General features: G+C 33.5%; 1 protein-coding gene across 6 annotated transcripts in view; it reads left to right on the top strand.

The window, feature by feature from the left end:
* PTPRM (protein tyrosine phosphatase receptor type M) overlaps window positions 1-23,709 on the top strand; it is a 938,548-nt gene that overhangs the window by 224,428 nt on the left and 690,411 nt on the right. For all 6 annotated transcript variants that reach the window (XM_074275249.1, XM_074275231.1, XM_074275235.1 and 3 more), the window contains exon 2: window positions 14,920-15,039. In XM_074275249.1, coding sequence (XP_074131350.1) covers window positions 14,920-15,039 — 120 coding nt within the window. The remainder of the gene's footprint in view (window positions 1-14,919; window positions 15,040-23,709) is intronic.

Genomic DNA, 23,709 nt, shown 5'->3' with positions numbered 1-23,709 from the left:
TAGCCTTTCCAAGGCTTGTTCTCCCTCTAGTGTTTCTCTTGTGCACATAATTGGCCCTATTTAGAACTATTAGAGATTCTTTGAAGGATTTTCCCTATGTCCTCATGTTCCTGTTTGCTTTATTTCTTGGTGCTCTGTAGCCAGAGTTCTGGCAGTTTGACATTCCTCCTGTCTCCATCAGCCTCTGCTTTTTTGCAGTGTATTTTGCTGCAGAATGTTGCCCTGCTCGGTGGAAAGGTAGACCCTGTACCTAGCTCTCTGCTTTGATATCCATTCCCTTTGTAGTAAAACAGTTAGTGGCAGCAGCAGGCTGGTACTGGGTGTCACTTCTGAAGGAAGGTTCTGAGCTTTGATCACAGGTTGCCTTGGGGGGATTTTTTCCTAGTGGTTCATTGTGATTTCTCTAGGTGTCTAATCCCCATCCACTCATGAAGCCATCAGTTCATTCAATACCATCACTTTGCTGTCTCTCTAAAAAGTGCCTTCTGTCATGTGTTACACACAGTGGCTACTTGAAAAGTGCTATTGACTGAGTAGCTATAGCTGTAGGGAGATTGAACTCTTTTGCAAGAGAAATCATTGAAGGCTGAATCTAAGGCTATATTTTCCTCTGCTGTCTTCCATTTAGGAAATAAATCTCACCTTATTGCCTACCTCTGCTATTACAATTGCTTGTATTAATCTTTAGTTCATTAGACACCTAAGAAGTAGTTTTAAGAGGTGGTATTAATGGTTGCTGCTCAGTTGAAGCATAAAATGTCAAGGAAACTTCTCAATATAGTTTCTGTCTCTGTCTTTTTCTAATTCTCTGTTTCTGTCTTTGTCTCTGTCTCTCATTCTATGGTCAAGTAATTTCAACATTTTTATATCATGGATATCTTTTTCAGTCTAGTTAAGAGACCTATGAACCCCTTTCTCATAATAATGTTTTTAAATGCATAAAATGAATGTACTTATAAAGGAAAACCTGCTTTTAAAAACATATCTATCCATCTATCTATCATCTACTCAAAAAGAAGTTCATGGACCCAAAGTTAATGAAATCCCTAATGTAAATATATATATATATATATATATATATATACACATATATACATATACATTTTACTTTACTATATAAGTGGGTGTATTTTCATATAAAGACAGATAGGCAGGGTATAGTGCAAAGAGGCAGGAGACCTAGATTTTACTTTGCCAGTTAATTTGCCATGTGAACTTAGACAAAGTAATTATTAACTTCTTTAAACTTTAGTTTCTTCTTTTGTGAAATAAGACTAGGGAAGTGTTTCTAATATAGCATATGTGTGTGGAACCGTGGTATTCCAGGGAAGCTGAATAGGGTTTTGATGAGAAACGTTTATTAGTTATCTCCTTCTGAGAGTCAACATGCTGTTGTCTCTAGATTGTAACATATAAGAAATCTAGAGGGAGTGAAGAAATCCTGCATTTCAGATGCCTCTGGTAAGTTCTGTGACTGAGGACACAGTTCAAAGTACTTGATCTTGAAGATTATAAACTGTGGACCAGTCGATAACCTTCATTTAATATGGGAGATTTAATATCAAGGTTGGGCAATTTGGGATATGAAAATATATTTAAATCACCAATTTTGCATTAAAAATTCTACTCTTGTCCCCCTATCCATTTTATATTAGTGGAATTCTATATCTTTAAGCTTCTAGAGATCATCATTTAAGGGTTTAACTAATTCTCAAACCCAAATTGTTCTTTGACTATATTAGATAAGAACATAATAGATCATATGTCTAAGGTCGTATCCTAAGATGCTAAAATTCTATACTTCTAAAAAGTGTTTAAATTTAAAATTATTATTGGAATTCTGTTAAAATTGTTTTAACGGAAATTTCTATTATTGACTATATTATACTTTATTATTATTGACTATATTTTACTATGCAACAAAGAAATGAGCAAAAAACTTACATGAAACAAATATTGATTAACTGATAATAGTTGCTCTCAGGTAATGGTAATATCCTTATTTTGGAGAAAACAAAAAAAATTCAAAAAGATAGGTAAAATACTATTAAAATTAATGGCCACACTCTTGCATCATGTGGTACAAGGGACTGATATCATGGTGATTACTAATAAGTCACTTTGCTTTACCTGAGACAGCTTCCCCACCCACTATGATCAGGAATTCTAGTGTGGAATACCTTCATAAAGTATGAAAATATAACTACCTAATTTATTTTGTGAATCAGAACTTTTTAATATTTTATAATGTGTGGGAGAATGAGAGGGGGGTCTTACAGAAAGTATTTCTTTGAAGAATTAAGATTTTGCCTGTATTATTGGTTAATGTAAAACTTTTCAAAACAACTTTTTCCTCTGGCCTAATTAAATGCTCGATTTTCCCTGGAGTTCCAGATCCCAGTGACAGTAATACATAAAAATATAATGAGTGTCTTTATTGAGAGTTATTAATAACAGTCCCACATCTTGCCCTTCTCCTGTTAAGGTCATGTCATCAATTCTATGATAAACACCTTTCTGAGATTTATAGCACATCTAGGAAGAAGATGATATTGACTGAAACTTGGGTTACTCCCAAGGCAAGAATTTTCACATCAATTTTGGAGAGTTTAAACATAGCGATTGAAAAATTGCTTGTGCTTCCTTCTAAACTAGAGTTTAATGACTATTATACCTCATTTACTCATATATTGGTTGGAGTTTTTAATGGTTCTTTTGTCAGCCCCTAAATAGTGGTCTGGCCATAGTGGGTGGGAAAGCTGTCTCAGGTGAAGCAAAGTGACTTATTGGTAACCACAGTGGCAATAGTCCCTGTTCCACATGATGCAAAAGTGTGGCCATTTTTAGAATGAAGAGATATTTTTACCTTTCTCTTTTATTTTTTTTTCTGTTTTCTCCAAAATAAGGGTGTTGTCATTACTTGAGAGCAACTATTATCAGTTAATCAACATTTGTTTTATGTAGGTTTTGTGCTTATTTCTTTGTTGCGTGGCAGCTATATGACAAAAATACCTTGGTTTATAGCTTCTATTGGTCCATGTACAGTTGATGGTAAATGAGCCTCTACGAGGTAAAATTGTAAAGTCTTCAAAATCAGTCTTCTGTCCTAGCATTGCTTTCTGTGTCCTACCCTTTTCTCAACTCTCCCCACTTCCTACTTGGGATATAATTCTATTTTACCATTTTCACTTAAGTCCTCTCCCAAACAGTAATCCACAGTAATTAATTTAATCATCTTTAACTAAATTATCTGTGACTAAAACTTGTACAAAAAAGTTACCTCAATCTGAAGGTATTTCAGACTTTTGCAACAAGTAAAAAATTGATGGTGAATGATTGTGGTAATCATTGAAGGGAAAAGGATGGGAGGGGTGTTTTCCCTAATGATAATACTAACCCAAATCATCTTCCCTCAATCATGAGAATAAACTTGTTAGTTCTTTCAAAGCTTGCCTCATAAAGAAAGGCTTGGGTAGATGTGCAAAGGATAGTCTATGGTCTCTTTACCAAGATGGTCCCTTGGTTGAAGCTGCTGAAAGCCCAGACGTTGGAGGAAATCTGTCCTGTGGGAGGCTTCAGCCTTTTTTATCCAGCATCCCTCTCTTGCCTGACCACTTGTCAGCTCCTGCCATAATTTTCTTTAAATTTAAAAAAGCTCCTGCCTTGCCTTCTCTTCCTCTCTCTTTTGGCCCCTTCCTGATGTCCCAAGTTTCCTAGATAATACTTCATTTTTCCCCACTTGCACAACTCTAGTTCAAGATTTTAATTGTTGTAATATGGACTTTTGCAATGGGTCTTACAGTTTTAATTACCCCCTTTCTCTAAAGCATACTTTACACAGGTACAAAACTAATATTCATAAAGCACAGGTGTAAAGTTTGTTCATGTTACTTCCTTGATTAAAAAGTTTCAGTGGTTCCCTATTGCCTCTAAGTTAAAATATGCATTTAAAGGCATATATAATCTGACTACAACATACTAGGAGTATTGCATGTTACTCTCCTCACATCGTGTGTTCTATCCAGACTAGTGATTATATATGATATGCCATCTCCCCCATTCTTCCTTTGCGTGGGCTACTTCTACTGCCAGTATTCCCTCCACCTTAAAATCTCCTTCAAAGAGAATTTCTTTCAAGGTCTTATTTCATGTTCCTTCTCCTACTTAAGAAATTGTGAATGGATCCATTGGGTCATTTGATTCCAACTCTTTCCAAAAACAAGAGTAGTATTGATCTGATTAGTTTCCAGAACAAGAGGAGAGAGGGCAGTTTTGAGATGTTCACAAAAGCCTTGGTTTCCTGGGAGATGACTTTGAAACAGGATTTGAAACATGGTCAGGGTCCATTTAGATACAGGGAACTAGATGGGGTCTCTAGCTCTCCTTAGAGAGTCTCTGTAATCAGATCTTAAGGAGACTGGAGATTTGAGAAGGAAGGATGGTACAGTGTTTGGGTAGGTCTTCCAAGGCAATGGAATTTGAACTTTACTCAGGAGGAAGTAGGGAGCTGCTAAAAATGTTTTATTTTTTAGAGAGATGTGACCAGATCTTTATATAAGCAAACGTATTCTGGCAACAGTATAAAGAATGTACTAGGAGGAGTAGCAAGTTGAGATAGGAAACCCCTATTTGGAGACTTGCAATAATTAAGTCTTTGGGCATGTGGGTCTAGAGTTCAAAAAAGAGCCCAAAAGTAAAGATGGATAAATTTAGAAGTCACAGAATGATGAACCGTGAAAGTTGGGAGGAACTTCAGTGGCTGTAGAGTATTGTTTGTACATTGTTTTCGAAAATGACCAGGACATTAGGGAAAGTGATACCATGATGTACTAGTGAATTGGATTTAAGTGAGGGTAACCTGAGCAGATTCACCAGCCTCACTGTCTCTACTGGAGTCATTTGGGTCCAGAGAAATGACCTTGATGTAGTGGGAGATCTTGGCTTTTTTAAGCTAAAGTCCTTCACAGGTCTTAGATTGACTGAAATAATGCCCATTTAGTGATTAAGAATAGGTAAGAAAGAAATGAGGCAAAGAATAGCCTTTTTTGGCCTAAAGGCTTCCATTATAACATATAGGAGAAGCGGTTGTTCAGTTTCTGCACTGAAAGTTATAGGGCACCCCAGAGACCCAAGAAGTCTGTATTGTTAATGAAAGTGGAATAGATCGACCTTTATCATGAGTAGGAGATGATAAAACTAATTTATTGAAGTATTTAATTCCTGTTTTGAGTTGAAGAATAGATCATATATGAAGTTGAGGGTATTTTTTAAGGAGGCTAAGACAATGATAATATTGTGACTCAATTGATTTTGGCTTTAATTAGCCTAATTTTTGCAGATTTTGTGATCTCATACAATCAAAGTCTTATAGCTTAGTATGTTAGAGCATCAACTGCTAATGCAATAGATGTGTTCAATGAACACCAATGACAATCTCAAGGAGAAAAAGCTCTTCTGTGAACAACAAAAAAAAATGTAGCCATAACTCCAGACATGCTTCCTGCAAATAAATGCTATTAATAATAAGAGAAAAAAGGTAATATGTATTCTAAAGGAACAGTTTGAGAGCAGAAGACAGAAGGAAATTTTCTATCCATATCTATGAAAAAAGTTATCATTAGTTAGATAAGATGACATAGTTCTAAACTTATGACCCTATAATGTTTAGCCATTTTTTTCCAGTTTTGAGATTCTATGATTATGAATTATCACTGCCATTTGGTCAGTAGCTGCATCTTTGCATAAGAGGATGATTGCATTTATGACTCAATACATAGAATTCTTTAAATCCCAAGGTTTTTATTCATTCATTCATTTTTGAAGATTGGCTTTCCCTGTCTCAGGATGGAAATTCAGTGGATGGATATTCATGGGCTCAGTTCCACTGCTAATTAACACAGCTTTGTTTGAGCTAGGACATGACCTGCTTTAGCAGCCTTGTTCTTTCTTTCACTTTTCCATTCTCCCAATCCCAGAAGTTGCCATATTGGTGATCAACAATGCAAATGCCTGATTGACTACCTCAGAATTCCTAATTCATGTAATCCACCAACCTCAGCCTTCCCAGTATCGGGTTTATACATATGTCCCCAACCATTTGTGGCTCCCAAAATTTTTTTTAATATTTGTGTGTAGATCTTGGTAGATGTATAATATTTGAGGAGTAAGAGGGTGACCAATTATTTTTCCTAAAAATAGAGTATTAGATCAAGAAAAAAGAAGACATTATTTGGATGCTATTCATTCCCTTTTCTCCCTTCTTTTTAATTTGGAGTCAGTGAATTGCTATGGAATGAAGCATGCATTATATGCACAATAAGGGACAGAAACTCTGAGAAAAAGGCAACCTATTTTCTTTAATTTATATGAAATATATCTTTCTGCAAATACCACTTTTTAAATAGAGCATAGCTTCAGACATTTTAATGTCTGTGTAATGTGTGAAAACTGCTTTGCTAGATTAAATTACGTATAAGAGGATTTCAATAATGCTCAGTGTCTGATTCACTAAACATCACTGAAGTATTCGGAGTTTAACAGGCATTATATACTTTTATTGTTGTGGTAAGCAATTAAATGTATATGTCACTTTGATTTAGAAAATAAAGGCACTTGCTATGTTGAGGAGGATTTCTTTGGACAGTTCAAACAATTTCCTCTTTCTTTTAGGTTTCTTTTGAAGCTTTCTTTGAATTACTAAGTTGATAACCAGTCTGCATACACAATTTAAAGTTGTCACAAATGAAGTGTCCCTGAACTTCATATATTTTAAGAAAGTGGAACATGTGCCACTAATTCTTGGGGGGAGTTCAATACTATTTCTTGATTTGCTTTATATAAAAAATGACCCATTTAATCCCCTATTGCATTGGTGAAGATTGTCTTAAATGAGGTCACTTCATATATAGAGCAGATAAAAAAAATCCAGAAAAGCCTCATAGGCAGTGATGTATTTTATTTTTACAAAATTACTTTAAAAAGTCTCTGCCTATAACAGGGAAGTAGGACTGATAGCACACAAAAGTTAGTTAAAACCGCAAAAAGCTGAAGGAAGTCACTATATCTCCTTGGGCTCATTTCCTCCTCTGTAAAATGAGGGGGTGAATTAGAATGCTTTATACAATCTTGAAATAAGACAAATAGAGGTCTCACTATGTGACTTGTTGGATAATTATTTTCCAGTCAGTCATTAAACATTTATTAAGTAACTATGCAGGTTTCTCAATGGTTAGAGTGCTTAGCTTCATGAGTTCAAATTCAGACATGACTGAATAAAAATATGTCAGATATTAGGCTAAGTATTGAGGATGTAAAATGAGGCAGAACATAGAGTCTTACTGTAAAGGAACTCACAGTGTAATAAGGAACAACAATAAGCAAATCAATCTGTACAAACAAGACATATATAGGATAAATAGAGCATCACTAACAGAAGGAAGGCACGTGAATTTAAGAGGGGTTGGGGAAGTTTTCCTATAAAAAAAGATGGGATTTTAGTTGGAGCTTTAATGAAGGTAGGGAATGAAATAGATGAAGATAAGGAAGAATTACATTCCTTTATGGATGACAGACAGGGTAAATGCCTGGAACTAAGAAGAGAAGCATATTCTTTGTTGAGTAGCAAGGAAGTCAACATCACTGGATTGGAGATTATGTGATGGGGAGTAATGTGTAAGAAGATGGAAAAGGTATACAAAGGGAAGAGCTTTGAATACCAAATAGGAGATTTTTATATTTAGTTCTAGAGACAATTGGGACCCACAAGAGATTATTTTTAAAAGGGTGACAATGTTTGGACCAATACTTTAGGAAAATCACTTTGGTTGGCTGAATGATGGCTCGATTGCAACAAGGAGATTAGAGAGAGGACAAGCATGAGATGATGAGGTTCTGCATTAGAGTGTTGACAGTGCCAGAGTAGAGGAAGAGAGCTATTTGAGAGATGTTGGAAAAGTGGAATCAAAAGGTCTTGCTTGCTATCAGATTGAACATGGGGAGTCAGAGATTGTGAGGAATCTATTGGAGCCCAAAGGACTGAGAGGTTAGTGTTATTCAACCAAAATAGAAAGTTATGGCATAGGGGGAGAGGGGGAGAACTCAGGTGGAAAGATAGTGAGTTTGGTTTTGGAAATATGAAGTTTAACATGTCTGTTAGACATCCACTTCAAGATGTCTAAAAAACAATTGGAGAAGAGAGACTGGAGTTCAGCAGATAGGTCAGTGCAGGATATGCAGATTTGATAATCATCATCATAGATATGGAAATTAAATCTATGGAAGCATTAGTCCCTCAGTCAATAGGAGTTTATTATGTAACTTCTATGTGCCCGGCACTAAGTGTACAAATGCCCAAAGGTTGAACATTGCCTGCTTACAGAAGGTCTGTTTTCTAGTAAGAGGGACGATAAGTACGAATGAAATACAAACAACATAAATATTAAGTTCATAATTATATACGCATACAAAGTAATTAACTTTAAAGCAATTTAGTATGGAGAGGGCATTGGCATTTGAAAGGAAGGGCAAAAAATCTTCTTATGAAAAATGATGGATCAACTTCATGTTAACAGAAGAGAGAATTTATGAGCGGTGATGGGTCAGTTCATTCTAGGTTTGCTGGATAGTTATATAAAGGCCCAGAAATAGGAAACGGAAAGCCATGAATGCAGAAAAAAGAGCCAACTTGACGAGATGATAGAGATTGGGAAAGGGAATAACTTCCAGTGAGGAGAGTAAAATGGGTTGGGATCCAACAGTATAAAGCATGAAAAGCAAAACAGAGGAGTTTCTATTTACTCTTAAAGGTTTCAGCAAGCCTTTGGAGAGGGTTGAATTGAAATCATATGGTTTGATCGGCATTTAAAAAAAGAATTGGGTATCATAGATATCGTAGAGACAAAAAATATTCTGACAATGGATTGGGTTAAGGGAGAGAGAAGAATGGAAGATAATTCTGAGATCATAAAATAAGACTGAAAAGATAGTGGTGTTCAAAGGAAATATGGAAAAATTTAGGAGAGGAAAGAATGAATTTGGCTTTAATCATGTTGAGTTTAGATATCTCTGGGATATCCACTTTGTAATGTCCACTAAGCAATTGATAGTCTAAGATTGAAGCTTGAAAGAAAGACCAGAGCTTAATATGAAATTCTTAGACTCATCTGAATAGAGCTGATAGTTAAATTCAGAAAAGCTGATGGAATTTCTGAGAGAATATAGAGGAAAAAGTTGGAAACTCAGAACAGAACATTGGGGAGCACATAAAATTAGGGGGGATGATATGTGCGTGTTGAACCAGCAAAGGAGACTAAGAAGGAAAGTTTTGATACTTTTTTTAACTTTGTATTTTTTCTTAAGGGTTTTTTGTCAGGGGTGAGAGGAAATCTATGTTTTCTTTTGCATCATGACTTTGATGGAACTGTTTTGCACAATTTCACAAATGCCTTCTCATAGGGAGATGTGGGGAGAAAGAATCTGAAGCTCAAACTTAAAAAACAACAAACAAAAATATATTGTTTTACATGAAACTAGGAAAACTATTTTTAAATAATTAAATAAAAATCAAATTAAAAAAAAAAGAGTAGCATCATGAAAACCCAGAGGAGAGAGAATAGGGTAGTCAGTAGTGTCAAGAAGCTACCCTTAAAGAAGAAGGTACTGTCAACAGGGATTGGTAGGAAAGGCTTCCTAAAGGAATAGCAGAGGCCTGAAGAAAGCTTAAGACTTTAAGATATATAGATAAGGAGGAAAAGAATCCCATGTATTACAGTGCAAAGACATAGAGAGGGGAAATTCTGTGTTGTGTGTAACTAATGGTAAGAAGACTGATTTGCTTGGACCATAGATTATGTTGAGGGGAACAATGTGTAAAAAAGACTTAGATAATCATGAATTTTGCTTTGCACAAGAACTGTTATTTTCCTCCACTCTCTAAATAATTATGTTAATAGTTTTTTCTCCTAATTTTTGGCAGCGTTTAGTATAATATTGTCTGCATCTTGGTTAAATATATCTTGGTAAAATAACATCATACTCAAATAGAAACAATGTTCTGTTATCTATGAATTTCATTTCCAGTTTTAAAGAAATATTTTCTATAGTACATTGGGTGAGCAGGTAGGTGAGAAAAAAGATTTAAGTGAAGCCCTGTTCCATTCTTTGCTGGATCCTATCCATGCATACTATCTCATTAAGCCAATGCAATAAATAACAATGAAAAATATAATGTAAAAGAACCTGTGCCTTATGAATGATATGTTCTAATGTCTCATCATGTTTTTGCTTCCCACCCAGTTTCTCCTTGCATTATGCAGTATTTGCTGGAAGAACCTACTTATTCATTATATTTTCTCTTGGGATACACTTTCTTGAACATTTTAGCGTCATTTACACAGATCCTTAATTCAGGGGTTCTTTCCTGGGATCAATAAAGTTAGAATACAAAATTAAAAATCTTCATTGAAAATGTAAACTTTCAAAATTTTGGATAATTATATTTCAATATATTTGAATTTATTTCTAATACTATATATTTTAAGTATTTAAGTATTAAGTATTAAAAAGCATTATTCTGAAAAGGAGTCCATTCACAGGCTTCACGAGAATATATACATACACATACATATATTCTTACTTGGCTATTTCAGTGCTATAAAGACTTCAATAGTAACCTCATAATTTTTTTTCTTCAAGTACTAAGTCATCTTTTACTTTCTCACCCATTCCTGATCTGTTTGATGAAGGCAACTTGGAGAAATAGTCTGTACAAGGAGGAAAATATCCTAGAGCAATATGAAATTCATAGATTCTTCGTTTTTTCCAGCAACTTTGTAGTCAGACTTGAGTCTGGAAAGAACCATCTTATGCTTTTTATGTTCCTTTTCAAGTGATAAAATCACCTTTGTGTAATGGGAGAATTGTATAGTTGCACTTGAACTTCCTTAGTCTTTCTGAGTTCCTTGTCAGCCCATGCATGCTACTGCATTTTTATTTTTGCATATTTTTGTCAGCAGCAGTTATTTTGTAAAAAAAAAAATATATATTTAGCAACTCTCAAGTTCATCTCTGCTTCCCTGTGACTTTTTCTTGCACTAAGGGAATTCTATGAAAGTGATATATGCTTCCACCATAGAAGTCTTTCCTGCTCTATGTCCATGGCAATAATCTCCTTGTTGAACATTCTGAGTGAACCACTTCTGTTTTGGCTTGCACCTGAAATAGTAAAGATTCTTTCTTCATAGAAATCATATTGTGCAAACACTAGAACAAGTGATTTTTAGTCAGTGTTTTTATACCTTTTCTAACATGTTCACCAGTAATAAATGGAAAAGGTTGACTTTTATCTGCTGTAAACAAATTTAGCATTTTTACTTGTTAGACTTTGAGTGAGAGGGAGAAATAAATTGCCTCAGGTTGTCAGGGTGAAATATTGAATTTAGTGGTATATCTTCTTTAATGAGTTTTCAGTTCCCAGTGGGATGTTTAATTGAGAATAGTACTATTGAAAGCGTAACAGACTACTAGTGTCCAGTGGTATTAATTTCATTGACATGCCTTGAACTAATGAAAAAGACAAAACTGCCAAGTTATGGAACACAATTTAAAACAGTATGAAATTGCTTGCATTTGTCCCAGTTAACATTTTTGTCAAAGATAAAGAAGACAAAGGGGAGCTTATCAAATCTGTGGATGGCACAAAGTTGGGAAGTATGCAGAACTATATTGAGGAGATTAAAGAGTTCAGATTTTTAGTTAACCATATGGTCATTACGGACATGATGTGTCATACAATTGCTAACAAAAAAAGCTAAAGTAACTTCAAGTTGCATTAAAAGTTGTGTAATAGGGTCAGCTGAATGGCCTAGCATTAGCCCTGAAGTCAAGAGGATCTGAGTTCAAATCCAGCCTTAGACAATTGACATTTACCAGCTTTGTGATCCTGGGCAAGTCACTTAAACCCAACTGTCTCATGCTCCTCTCCCCCAAAAGAATTGTGGAATAGAGATCAATGGCAAGTAAGAAGCCCATGGGATAAATATAAAGCAGAAAGGCTTTCTCTGAGTTGATTCTTTCATTTTATAGATTAGGCCCAGGCAATTTAAGTGATTTGTCTAATGCAGTAACCATTAGAAATCAAATTTGAATTCACATCCTCTTGCTTGAGAGCCTATTTGCTTCTTTTTCTGGCATACTTTGCTTCCTTTTGTCTGACTACACTCTGCACTGAATACATACTTTCTGAAACAGTTCATTTTACTTTGGGTGCCATGGTTTAATAGTGCCTTGAAAAGTTAGAGAGTACCTACATATAGGAGTGAAACAAGCTGGTGAGACTCTATAAGAAGAAGGAATATGTAGATTGAAACACAGAATTCATAGACTGATACAGTTATTTTTAATTGGCTATAATTTTATAGCTAATTTTTGTATTGGAAATTTGTTATTTGAAAGAAGTCAACTTATTTATTTCCAACAGGTAGAATGGGATCTGAGAGTAGAATTTTAAAAAGAAGATTTTGACCTACTGTAGAAGTAGGGAGAGAATTGCTAATGGTTGCAGATGTACAACATTGGAATAGATTGTTTCATAAAATAGTGACCTCCCCATCCCTAAAAATATTTCAGTAGAGGCTGAATAACATTATGGTTGGGATATTATACAGGCAACAAGGAAGGTCTACATCAACAAGGAAGTAGATAATTATAAGTTTCTTCAAACTCTAAGATCCCACAATCCTTTTTTTTTTTAGCTTTTTTGTTTAAAAATGATTTTATTTTTAAATTATGGACTAAATAAAGCATTTTCATGAAATAGTATGTTTTAAAATATGATTGCACATGCATCTGTTATTCTGTTAGGGACAACTTGATATTCCTTTTAAATATATAATAAAAGTTTTTTTTTTCTTTTTTTCTTTTTTTCCTTCTACTCCCCTGCCCTCACTCTAGAGATGGCTACCATTAGATAGAAATATATGTGTGTGTATGTCTCTGTGCATGTGTGTATATAAAGTCTTCTATTCATATTTCTATTTTTTAGTTCTTTACCTGGATACAGATAGTGTCTTCCTTCATATATCTCTTGTTGTTAATGTGGGTATTTGTAATAATTAAAATGACATTCACTGTGTTGTTCTTGAAACAATATTGCTGTTAACATAAAGCTATCCATGTGATGTTTGAAACTTGAAAAAATTTAAGCTAGTGTTTTATTTTATGACCAGATCGTCACACAATAGGTAATACAGAGATACCAACATGTTATGTTGGTAGTGTTCCCATTGTTGTCATTTAGGCTTAGTTTACTGCATCTTTAATAATCCTAAATAGATAGAACACATGAAAGGCACCACGATATAGTGGATAGTCTGTTGTTCTTAGAATATTACTGAATTACTTAATGGTACTAAGTAGGACTATTTATAATAATACAGTTTTACACATTTAAAAAATGAGTTTCAACATAATTTATGACCTTATTGTCAGGATTATAAGATCATAATTCTAGACATTGGAGGCACCTTAGAAATTAGGTAGCACAACCCTCTCATTTTGCAGATAAGGAAATAAGTGTATAGACAATAATTGACCTGGCTGTAGTAAAACAAATAGTAAGGATCAGAGGTCAGATTAGAAATTAGTCTTTCCACTCTATATTCCAGTTCTCTTTCCACTATGCCATACTATTACCTTAGGTTAGAAAGGCCTGGTTTCAAGTAATACCCATTTCTCAGTTGTGAGATCATGGTCAATTAATTGCTTACTTTCCATGAATCTACTATATAACACTGTCAGTCACAGACCAAACCTTCTTAATAGGAATCCCATAAATATGTTCTAAAATATTTTTAACCATTTCAGTATAACTGGTTTCCTTTGTAATTTCATGTATTTTATTTTATGCAATTAAAGCATTACTCTAAGGAAGCATCCACAGACTGTACTAGATTGCCAGAAAGATTCATGACAAAGAAAGGGTTAAGAACCTCTATTAAAGACAGATGGTAATCTGCCTTGTAAGTGTGAGTTCCTCTTCCCCCAAAAAATCATAGGTCCTATTCATATTAACATGGATATGAATGCAGTTAAGAAGATATGAACATCAAAAATTGGACTTCATAAATGTGAACAGTTTTACGGAAGCTGAACTGAGTTGTTATAGATGCACTAGTGTTTTTTAAAAATTCTCTTTGCCTTTTAGATATAGTCATATATTTAGAGCTAGACTTAAGCACATTTTTACCTTATTTCTACTCTTACTCATAAAATGACTTCCACCTCTAGTATATTAAGTGGTTATATTTATAAGTTTACAACAGTTGGTTATTGTAATATTGTAATATCAAGTCCCTGGATATTTGATTTGAAAGTTGTTTCAGCAACAGATTGAGGATCATTTTCCAGAAGATGTTTCTCAGAATACAAATATGGGCCAATTTGTTGCAATGAACCAACATATTACCCTACATTATTGCTCTACACTGCCCGTGACATACCTGCTGCTATCATTTCCCCGAGTTATTTAATTTGGTTTGGACAAGCTGCAATCATTTTCTTACATTTAAACATCTTAGAAAATTTACGGGAACAATGTCAGTTTATAAATTCAACATCATGGTTGTTTCCCAGTTCTGTAAACCTGGGGAAATGCCAATTTTACATCTGCTTAAAAAGGTCTTAATTGCAATTGGCACATTCCCATACAATCTCCTCTTCATGAAGAAACATTTTAAGGGAATAGGAGCAAATTTACAGCAGATTTTTTTTTTAATCACAGGTGTAAAAGTGTTGGAGCCCATAATTTGTGACCAGAGCTTAGTATCAAGTTGGTGATTTAAGAACTTATAATTCCCTCTCTTTATTTTGGGCAGGGTCTGTCTTCTATCTTTTAATGGTTTTTTTTTTATTTTTAATTTTCAGGTGGTTGCTCATTTGATGAGCCATTTACCACATGTGGATACAGCCAGGGTAAGGACGACGACTTTGACTGGGAATGGGTGAACACCTTGACTAAACCATCTGATCCTTGGATGCCATCAGGTTTGTTATAAATTGTGGGGTTTTTATTTTTAAAAAGAGGGGTAGGTTTCAATTTCCGCTCAATATCTATTTACTATAGATTTTTGTTGACTGAATGACAGTTTGGGGAAATAGATGAGAGATACGGATGTAGAGTATTGGTCAACTGATGAAAATGAAACAGAGCATAGTTCCTTTTCATAATGTTGAATTTATTATAATTTAATATCTCTTATCCTTCCTAGTTGAGTATTAATCCCATTATCTTTGAAGTAGGAGTTTTTGTAGGAAAGTTGGCAAAGGCACAACAGTTGCTATAGGAGCGATGTTAGTATCAGTTTCAATAAGAGTAGATAGCATACAGAATGGAGTAGCAAGAAATATAATATTTTGTGGATATGGTTTAAATTTTCTCTCTTGTGTTTGTGAAATGGGGATGTTAGTCATGAGGATAGTCTGAAGAAAAATAACATGAAATATTTGCAAAGCACAACAAAAGTAAACAATAATAGGTAAATTTGGATGTCAGTGTCATTCTTTTGCTGACGACTATTTTTTCAATTTTGGTTTTTATTCTTTTTGAAACAATAATTGATTTTTATTTTTCTCTTATTTTGAGCACTGGGACATGATCTGAACTGTAGAAGAGGAATATTAATCTAATATCAATACAAAGGGTAAATTTGAGAATAAAAGAATATTGGTGGGACAGGATACTTGTTAGGAAGCTATTTCAGTAATCCAGACATAGGTGGTAATGTAAGGTTGGGGGAAGGCAGTGACAGTGGGAGGAAACATTTAGAGGACTTGTATAAGAGAGATTGTAGAGATAAAAAGAAGTTACATTATGAGAGGTGAGGGAAAGAGGAGGAAGAAACAAAGCTACTGCATATTTACAAAGTATAAGTGACTAGATTGGTACCATTGTTAGCAATGAGGAAGCTAGAACAAGGAACAGGTTTGAGATAGTTTATTAAAATTTTATTCTTTTTGTAATATTTTTGGGCAATTTTTGCAGTATTGTTGAAATATCTAAGGGGAAATGTTCTGTAAATACTTAAAAACATATATTTCAGCTTATGAGAAAAGATAGAAAAGGAAATATAGATTTGGGAATCACATGGAGATGAGTATTGAAATATTTGGAGTAAATGCTATTAAAATGTGAAATAGAAGGAAAAAAGGTAATGATAGAATCTTTGGAATTGCCTACTTTAAAAGGTCAATTTAACAAACACTGAAGATATAATATATACTCTGTTCCTAAGACCTTATTTATAATATAAAGGAAAGACATCTTTAGACTTATAATTTTGATACAATGGCAAGTAAAATAAAGGAGAATGAAAAGACTTGGCTAAGCTTTATGGGTAATTTGGCATGGAAGACATCACTTTGGCTTTAGGAACCAGGAAAGGAGGTACTATATGAATTGGATCATGGGAAAGGAATAGAGCTTTAAAAGACTGAAATCAAGGGAAAGAACCTTTCCAAACATGTATGGAATTAGAAATAAATGAGATGAAAATAGAGCAGGATGAGACTAGGAGACAGAAAGTAGTGCAGTTTGACTAGAACCTGGAGTATATAAAAGGGTGTATAGTGAAAGAAGATTGAAAGTATGTTGGAATCAAGTTTTAGAAAACCAGGATCAGGAATTCATTTTTTGAATAGAGAGTTGATATCTAATAATGGCTCTGAATAAAGCAGTAGCATCAAAGCAATGCAATAGAACAATTACTTCCTCAACATGTTAATCCTTAATCTTTGAAGAGGACCAATGACATCTTGAAATGGTATCTCTTATACCTTACCCAGAGTTTCCCCATTGACTGTGACCCTCTACAAAAATATGAGAGCTTGGACTTATGTTACAATATAAATGGAAAGGATTGGGAGTGATGACGGAGATTGTAGAGCTATAGTAGGATGTGGCCACTGATTAAGAGTATAGGATGAAAGAAATTCCAAGTCAGAAAGCAGTTCCTGAGGTCATGACTTAGAGAAATATGTGGAGATGTCTAAGAAGTTGAAATTCATGATTAGAACTCTTAATAAATGAAGTGGAGATATAAAATTGATTCATATATGTAGAGATAATAAGTGAAGTTATGGAGGTTAGTGCAATTACCAAGGGAGGGAATGTTGGAAAAGATAAAGGCCATGGACAGAACTTTAAAGTAAGATAAGGATATTAAGCCTACAACATCTACAGGAAAAAAAAGTGGCCAAAGAAGTAGATGGTTAACCATATGAGTTAATAGAAGAGAGCATATCAAAAAGGAGGGGATATATATATATGTATATATACATATACACACACACACATATATATATAAATATATATGTATACACATGCATACATGCATATGTTTATATAGACATATAGACATACACACATGTATATATATGTGTATCTCTCAGTATGTATGTGTGTATATATATATATACATATTTGTAGTATAACATGCTACAGAGTATCAAGGTCAATACATGCTAAATAAAAAGACTGTTGGACTTACCAATAAGAATTATGGGAAAGGCTATTTTCAATAAAGTGGTAGAGACTAAAGTCAGACTGTAAGAAGTGAAAGAGTGAGTGTGTATTAATGGTGTGTAATTAGTTTCCATATACTGATTTGTTGAAGTTTGATGGTGAAGGGATTAAGGTTGGGTTTTTGTTTTGGTTTTTTATGATGTTGAAAATCGGGGATATCTGTTTGTAGACAGAAGGGAAGGAATATGAAGAAAGGTGGAGATCAAAGATGTGTGTATAAGAGAGGAAGTAATTATTTAGAGATTTGAAGAGATGGGATTTAGGATCCCAGGTGAATGCATTTTTGGTTGAGCAAGGGAGGATATTTCTTTTGAAATCTCAAAAGAAGGAGATGACTAAATATACTAAAATCTTTAGAGGAGTAAAATCTAGATTTTACTTGCATTAGATGGACTTCATTTTCTTGGTAAAATGAGAGCTGGGATTTCCTATGGAAAGTAAACGGCAGGGGCAGGTAGGTGGCACAGTGGACAGAGCACCAGCCTTGAATTCAGGAGGCTCTGAGTTCAAATTTGATCTCAGACACTTAACACTTCCTAGCTGTGTGACCCTGGGCAAGTCACTTAACCCCAGCCTGGGGCAGGGGTGGGGTGGGGGTGGGGAGTAAATAGCAGACTGGTGGACTTGATAGGAAAGAAGAATAATTCCTTTTATGGAAAAACGATGGTCAATCACAGATGTATGAAATCATTACTGTGCAGCAGCTAAAGCCTGCCAAGGTACTCACATTTGTTAGCCCAAGAGCTCTTAAGTAGATCATTAAATTTCTTCTCAACATCTGTAAAATGGAGATGTTTGCACAGCATGACCTCATAAAATTCTTATGAGGATAGAGCCTTATATTCTTCATAGCATTAAATAAATGTGAGAAGTTGTCATTATTGTTATAAATATCTAATAGAACTGGTCAATACTATCTTATGTTTGCCTTCAGAAGTCTTTGGCTGCTGTGCATTAGGAATTTAGGTTTCCTCTAGCATAAAAACTTGAATTGAGAACACTTGACATATTGTCCAATTCTACCTTAAGTAGAGATGTGACTTAAAATTTTTGTGTTAAAATTTAAATGTAAGCTATAAACTATTCCTTAAGTCATTCCTATTTTTACCATTTCTTTGGGAAGTGACATTGGTTCCTTCTACAGTCTCAAAAAATGCCTCTTAGAAAAGAAGAGTTTAGTTGGGAGAAAAAAAAAAAAAAAAACTCTCCCACAGGGTTCTTGCTCTGGGAGTTGAAAAACTGTCATCTCTTGTTTCCTACCAAAACTTTGAGACACAGCTGAGTAATTAACTATTATTTTTATTTGTGTGACAAGATACATTTAAACATCAAAGCAGTAAATGGAATTTAAGTTTTAATTTTTAGCTTCTCAACTTATTTTAAATTTTTGTAATAACAGCATTTTAATGGGTAGGGTATTTTTTTCTCTGTCTGCATTAGCAAAGCTATTTTTAAATGTACTTTTAAAAAGTTAAATACAGTCTGGAGCTGTGTGCAAGCTGACTTGATAACTACTGTGAAGCTGTTACGTTATGTTCTGGAAATACATATTTAGGGTTGCATAAATACTACATGCCATTTAAAAAATCCTATTTTAAACTGCTATTTATGCTATTGGTAGATTTTTTTTTCTCAGCTAGTCCTGTGAACAGTAACTTTTCAGTTAATGGAAATATGCCAAAGCTGATTATTCATTCCCTTTATAAGTGGGTAGCCTGTTGAAGTGGATTGCTAGTAGTTTTTTCTCTTGCCTAAGGGAAAATTTCCTTACTTTATACTCTAAGAATGAAAATGCTCACTAGGAGTACAATTCCTTGATGATGAATTCTGGGGATAACATTACACTTACAGCTACTGCTGTAGTCTAATGCTTCCTGTGTCTAATAGTACACTACCTCATGTTTAATCTTCATTACAATGAATTAAAAAATTTAATCTAAAATAAGTAGATCCATAGGAATGGACATATAGACAAAATGTATTATCCCTAACTTCCCACATTTTAGTCTTATTTTAGCTTAACTATTACAGTTTTGTAAATAGCATATATTTACTTAAGATATTGTTCAATAAAAATCCCATCCAAAATGTAAGAAATAAATGATTTTGTTTTGTACTGAAGGAGAAATTATGCAAGGAAAATCCATAACATGTCAAATTTAGCTCTAGTGTGAATAATATACTTAGTAGTTGATGGGTATGGCCATTTACCTCTCATAAAACTGACATTTTATCTTCTTCTTTCAAATAGCACTGTTTCTAAGTGATTGTAATGTAGGAATGGATGGAGGTTTTGAAGGGAAATAAGAAATGTTTGTGATTGCATCATGAAAATCTAATTCTGTTAGTGGATCTAAAAGATAGATTAAAAAAAACTATTTTATAATATATGTCACTTTCTACTTTTATTTCCTTTATGTGTCCTGGGAATAACAATAGTTGTAGTAAATGGTTGCTAGGCTTGGAAAATCTATTGTCTCTTATAAAAAGACCATCTTTGGGTAGTGGCTGCAATTTAGTTAGTCCAAGAGAATGGGACATAGGGATGGAATGGACATTTGCATGTTTATTTTGGCCTGCAAATGTAGAAAAATGACAAAACATATTTGGTGCAAGTTTCATTTTGGAAAAGATGATGGATTAATAGCTAAGATAATTAAAGTTCTTTCATCAGGTATATGCATCAATTTGTTAATGCTTTTCCCACATTAAGAAGACTCTACTGTTTACATTCTGGCTTATGGTGATTTTTAGGAGGCAGTGGGATATGAGTTCATTTCTCAGCCTAACCCTTTGGCAGAGTATAATTAGTATTTCAAAACAGGATTGTTTGAATAGTTGACCCTGAATGACATCTAAGAGATCATTTATAGAAAGGGTTTGCTGCAACATCATTTCACTGATTCTTGACTTTTTTTCAGCATAAGAGTATGCAAAATAGAGATTTTATTTCCCTTACTTGCCTCATCTGTCTTGTCCCTAAGGAGATTGGTACCTGACATCCAGATGTAACATAAACACTTAACATAGTTTTTACCCATTTCATTCATTCTCAAACTACCTTCGAGAGTATGTTAATTAGTTTCTAGTTAGCTTTAAACAGTGAATTATGAGGTACATTAAAAAAAAAATTGGTCTATAGTTGTAGACCATCAGCAGTTTCTAAGCTACAAATTTTAGAAAAACAACTTAAGATAATGATGAAGAAAACATTTCACATCAGTAGTTTGTGGAAGGAATTCTTGACTTTAATCTGAAAGTGCTAAATGTGGCAACATTTTAATGTGAGCCTAAAACAAGTATGTTCAGTTTAATAGAAGAATTTTAATGTAGGTAGTATTCCTAATTTCAGCCATCGTTCATCAGTGAATGACTTGATAGAAATATAAAATCATAATATGTATTTTGATTCACAATAGCTATCAAAGTTCAAAGCAGTCATATCTGTGTATGTTGATTCTTAATACTTAGCTGCAAGAAGAAGAATGTAAGCTCCTATGATATATATCTTCTAGTTTGAATAGCTTATTCTAAGTAATAAACAGATGTTTTATGATGAATTTGTTTGCCATTCCAGTTCAAGTTGATTGGAAACTGAAAGTATAACAAAGTAGTATAATCCAGCTGTTCACTGTATTTGGATAGCGAACATTATTTTTTTACTTTATACTAAAGAATATACAAAATGAATTTGAGAGAGTTATTTCATAGATTGCCTCATATGAAAGTACATTCTCTGCATAGTTTTCAACTTAAAACATAGGTGAAAAGTGAAGCCATACATTTTGAAGAGAAGCCAAACAGAAGAGCAAGTCATTAGATAGAATAAGTCACATAAAATTTTGTGAAGCATAAGAATTCTGAGTGTTCAGGCAACTAAGTGATACAGTAGAGTGCTGTACCATTCATTCTTAGATAAGGAAGATGTGAGTTAAAACTCGATCTCAGATACTAGCTCTATGAACCCAGATCAGTAATATATTTGCCTCAGTTTCCTCTATAGTAAAATGAAAAAAAAAAAAAGCCCCTACTTCCTAAGGTTATCGTAAGGTTCAAATGAGGACAAATAATAAGTATTTATAAAAAGACTGCAACAAAAATGATCACCAAAACAGGTTACTAAGGTCAAAGAGGTTTTAAAAAATTATATGGAAAACTTTGCAAGACCTTATTTCATTTGATGTCTTCAGTTCTGCATGAAATGAATTTGTTTCCTTTTTATTGGTTTTCAATGCATTTTGTTTATCTTCAGTTTCCAATAATTCTGGCAAATCTGTCTGTATTGTTTACTAAAACATAGTACTTGACCTTTATTGTTTCTTCAAATTTTCTTGAAAGTCTGGTATAAGCTGAGATTATCTCTCCACATTCCAACATGCCTGCTACTTAATTGCTTTTTCAAACCATCTTCCCCTTAATGTTGTTGTTTTTTAAATTTTTGTTTCCTTTTTTAACTCTTTTTCTTTTATTATAATTATTATATTTTTAATAAATTCTTCTGTTTTCTTTTGAATGTTGTTCAACTTTCCAAACTGACCTTTTGCTTCTTATTTGCTGGTTTTAATTTCATCTATATAAATATCATTATTTTTTTATTTCTTCTATTGCTCTTATTCCTCACTTTGAAAGGTCTTGAGTTACTTCTATTTTTGTTTCTGGGACATTTTCCTTCTGATGTTCAATATCTGAGACTTTTTTAAAAAATTCCATTGCATTCCCCCCCCATTTTCCTGAAATTTTTTAATATTATTTTTTAAAATTAATGTTTTCCTTCCCCATAATGCAAGTTTTCTTGCGACTATTTTTGCCTTGAATTTAATGTATTTTTTACAATTTGTTTTATTTTGTATGTTGCTATGTTGCTATTCTTCCTATTTTTGAGATGACATTAAGGGAATGGATCTAAAAATTAGAATTATCTCCCTTCTCTCTCTTTATTCACTCTGCTTCCAAAGTAGGGGAGAGAGAAGAGATTTGAATAATTTACTAAACACCTGTTATGCCACAGCTTTTGTGTTTAATGGTGTTTAGTGTATTTGGAAGTGATTTGGTTTAGTAAAGTGCTAGATTTAAGACATGGACTTAAGCCTTGTTTCAGACATTTGCTAGCCTTGTGACTATATTCACGTCATTCAACCTCTCTCAGCGTCAGTTTTCTCAGCTGTATATTGGGAATTATAATAGCACTTCCCTTATAGAGTTATTGTACGGATGAAATGAGGTAATATGTATAAAGCAATTTATAAACCTTAAAATACTTTATAAATTGTTAGTTATTTATTTTATTGCCATTATTATAATAAATTTGTGCTTTCATATTTATATAATGCAAATAAGCATAAATCAAAATCTATTTCATCTTTTGTTCTCTAACACAGTCAGAAAACATGTAAGTTCAGAAAAATAAATTCAACAGGCCATAAATGAATTGCCACAGACCAAAAAAAAAAAAAAAAAAAAAAAAAAAAAAAGCATTCAGTCAATTAAAGAACAAGTTCTTTAAATTACATGAACTTTTTGAAAATAAAGAATGAATGCCTTCTATTACTTCTAAGAGGGAAATATGGTCCTGGTACCTAAACCAGGAATGAATAAAGCAATGAAAGAGAGCAACAAATCATTATCATTAATGGATAAGATAACAAACAATATTGCCTTATCTTATTACAGATAAGCAAGTTAATTTACTTACAGGTCTTAGTGTATATATCTAGTCTATTACCTTTCTGCCAAGAGATGAATGACATCTTTCAATAATAGTCTTTTGAAAATATGATTTTCATGAAATGATATATATTAATAGTCGTTCAAAGTTGCTTTCCTTTACATTATTGAAGTTTTGTATACGTTAGTATTCTGGTGTTCTCATTTTAATCAATGTCATTTCATCCAAGTCTTCCCAGTTTTCTTGGAATTCACCATAATCATTTTCACAGTATAATCATCTTGTTACATCTGTATACATTTATTGTGTTCAAATGTATTTCACCTTTATCTAATTAATAATTTTCTGCTAAAGCAAATAAGTTCTACTCAAAATGTGGTCCACATGAGTTATTTCCCTTTGTCCTTTATGACTGGGATATATTCCTAGCTGCAATGTTACTGGGTCAAAGGATGTTCAGGGCACTTTT

This window comes from Sminthopsis crassicaudata, chromosome 1, assembly GCF_048593235.1.
Source record: "Sminthopsis crassicaudata isolate SCR6 chromosome 1, ASM4859323v1, whole genome shotgun sequence".
NCBI lineage: Eukaryota > Metazoa > Chordata > Mammalia > Dasyuromorphia > Dasyuridae > Sminthopsis > Sminthopsis crassicaudata.
The sequence above is the reverse complement of the archived record's forward strand: the minus strand, read 5'-3'. Positions and strand labels throughout refer to the sequence as shown.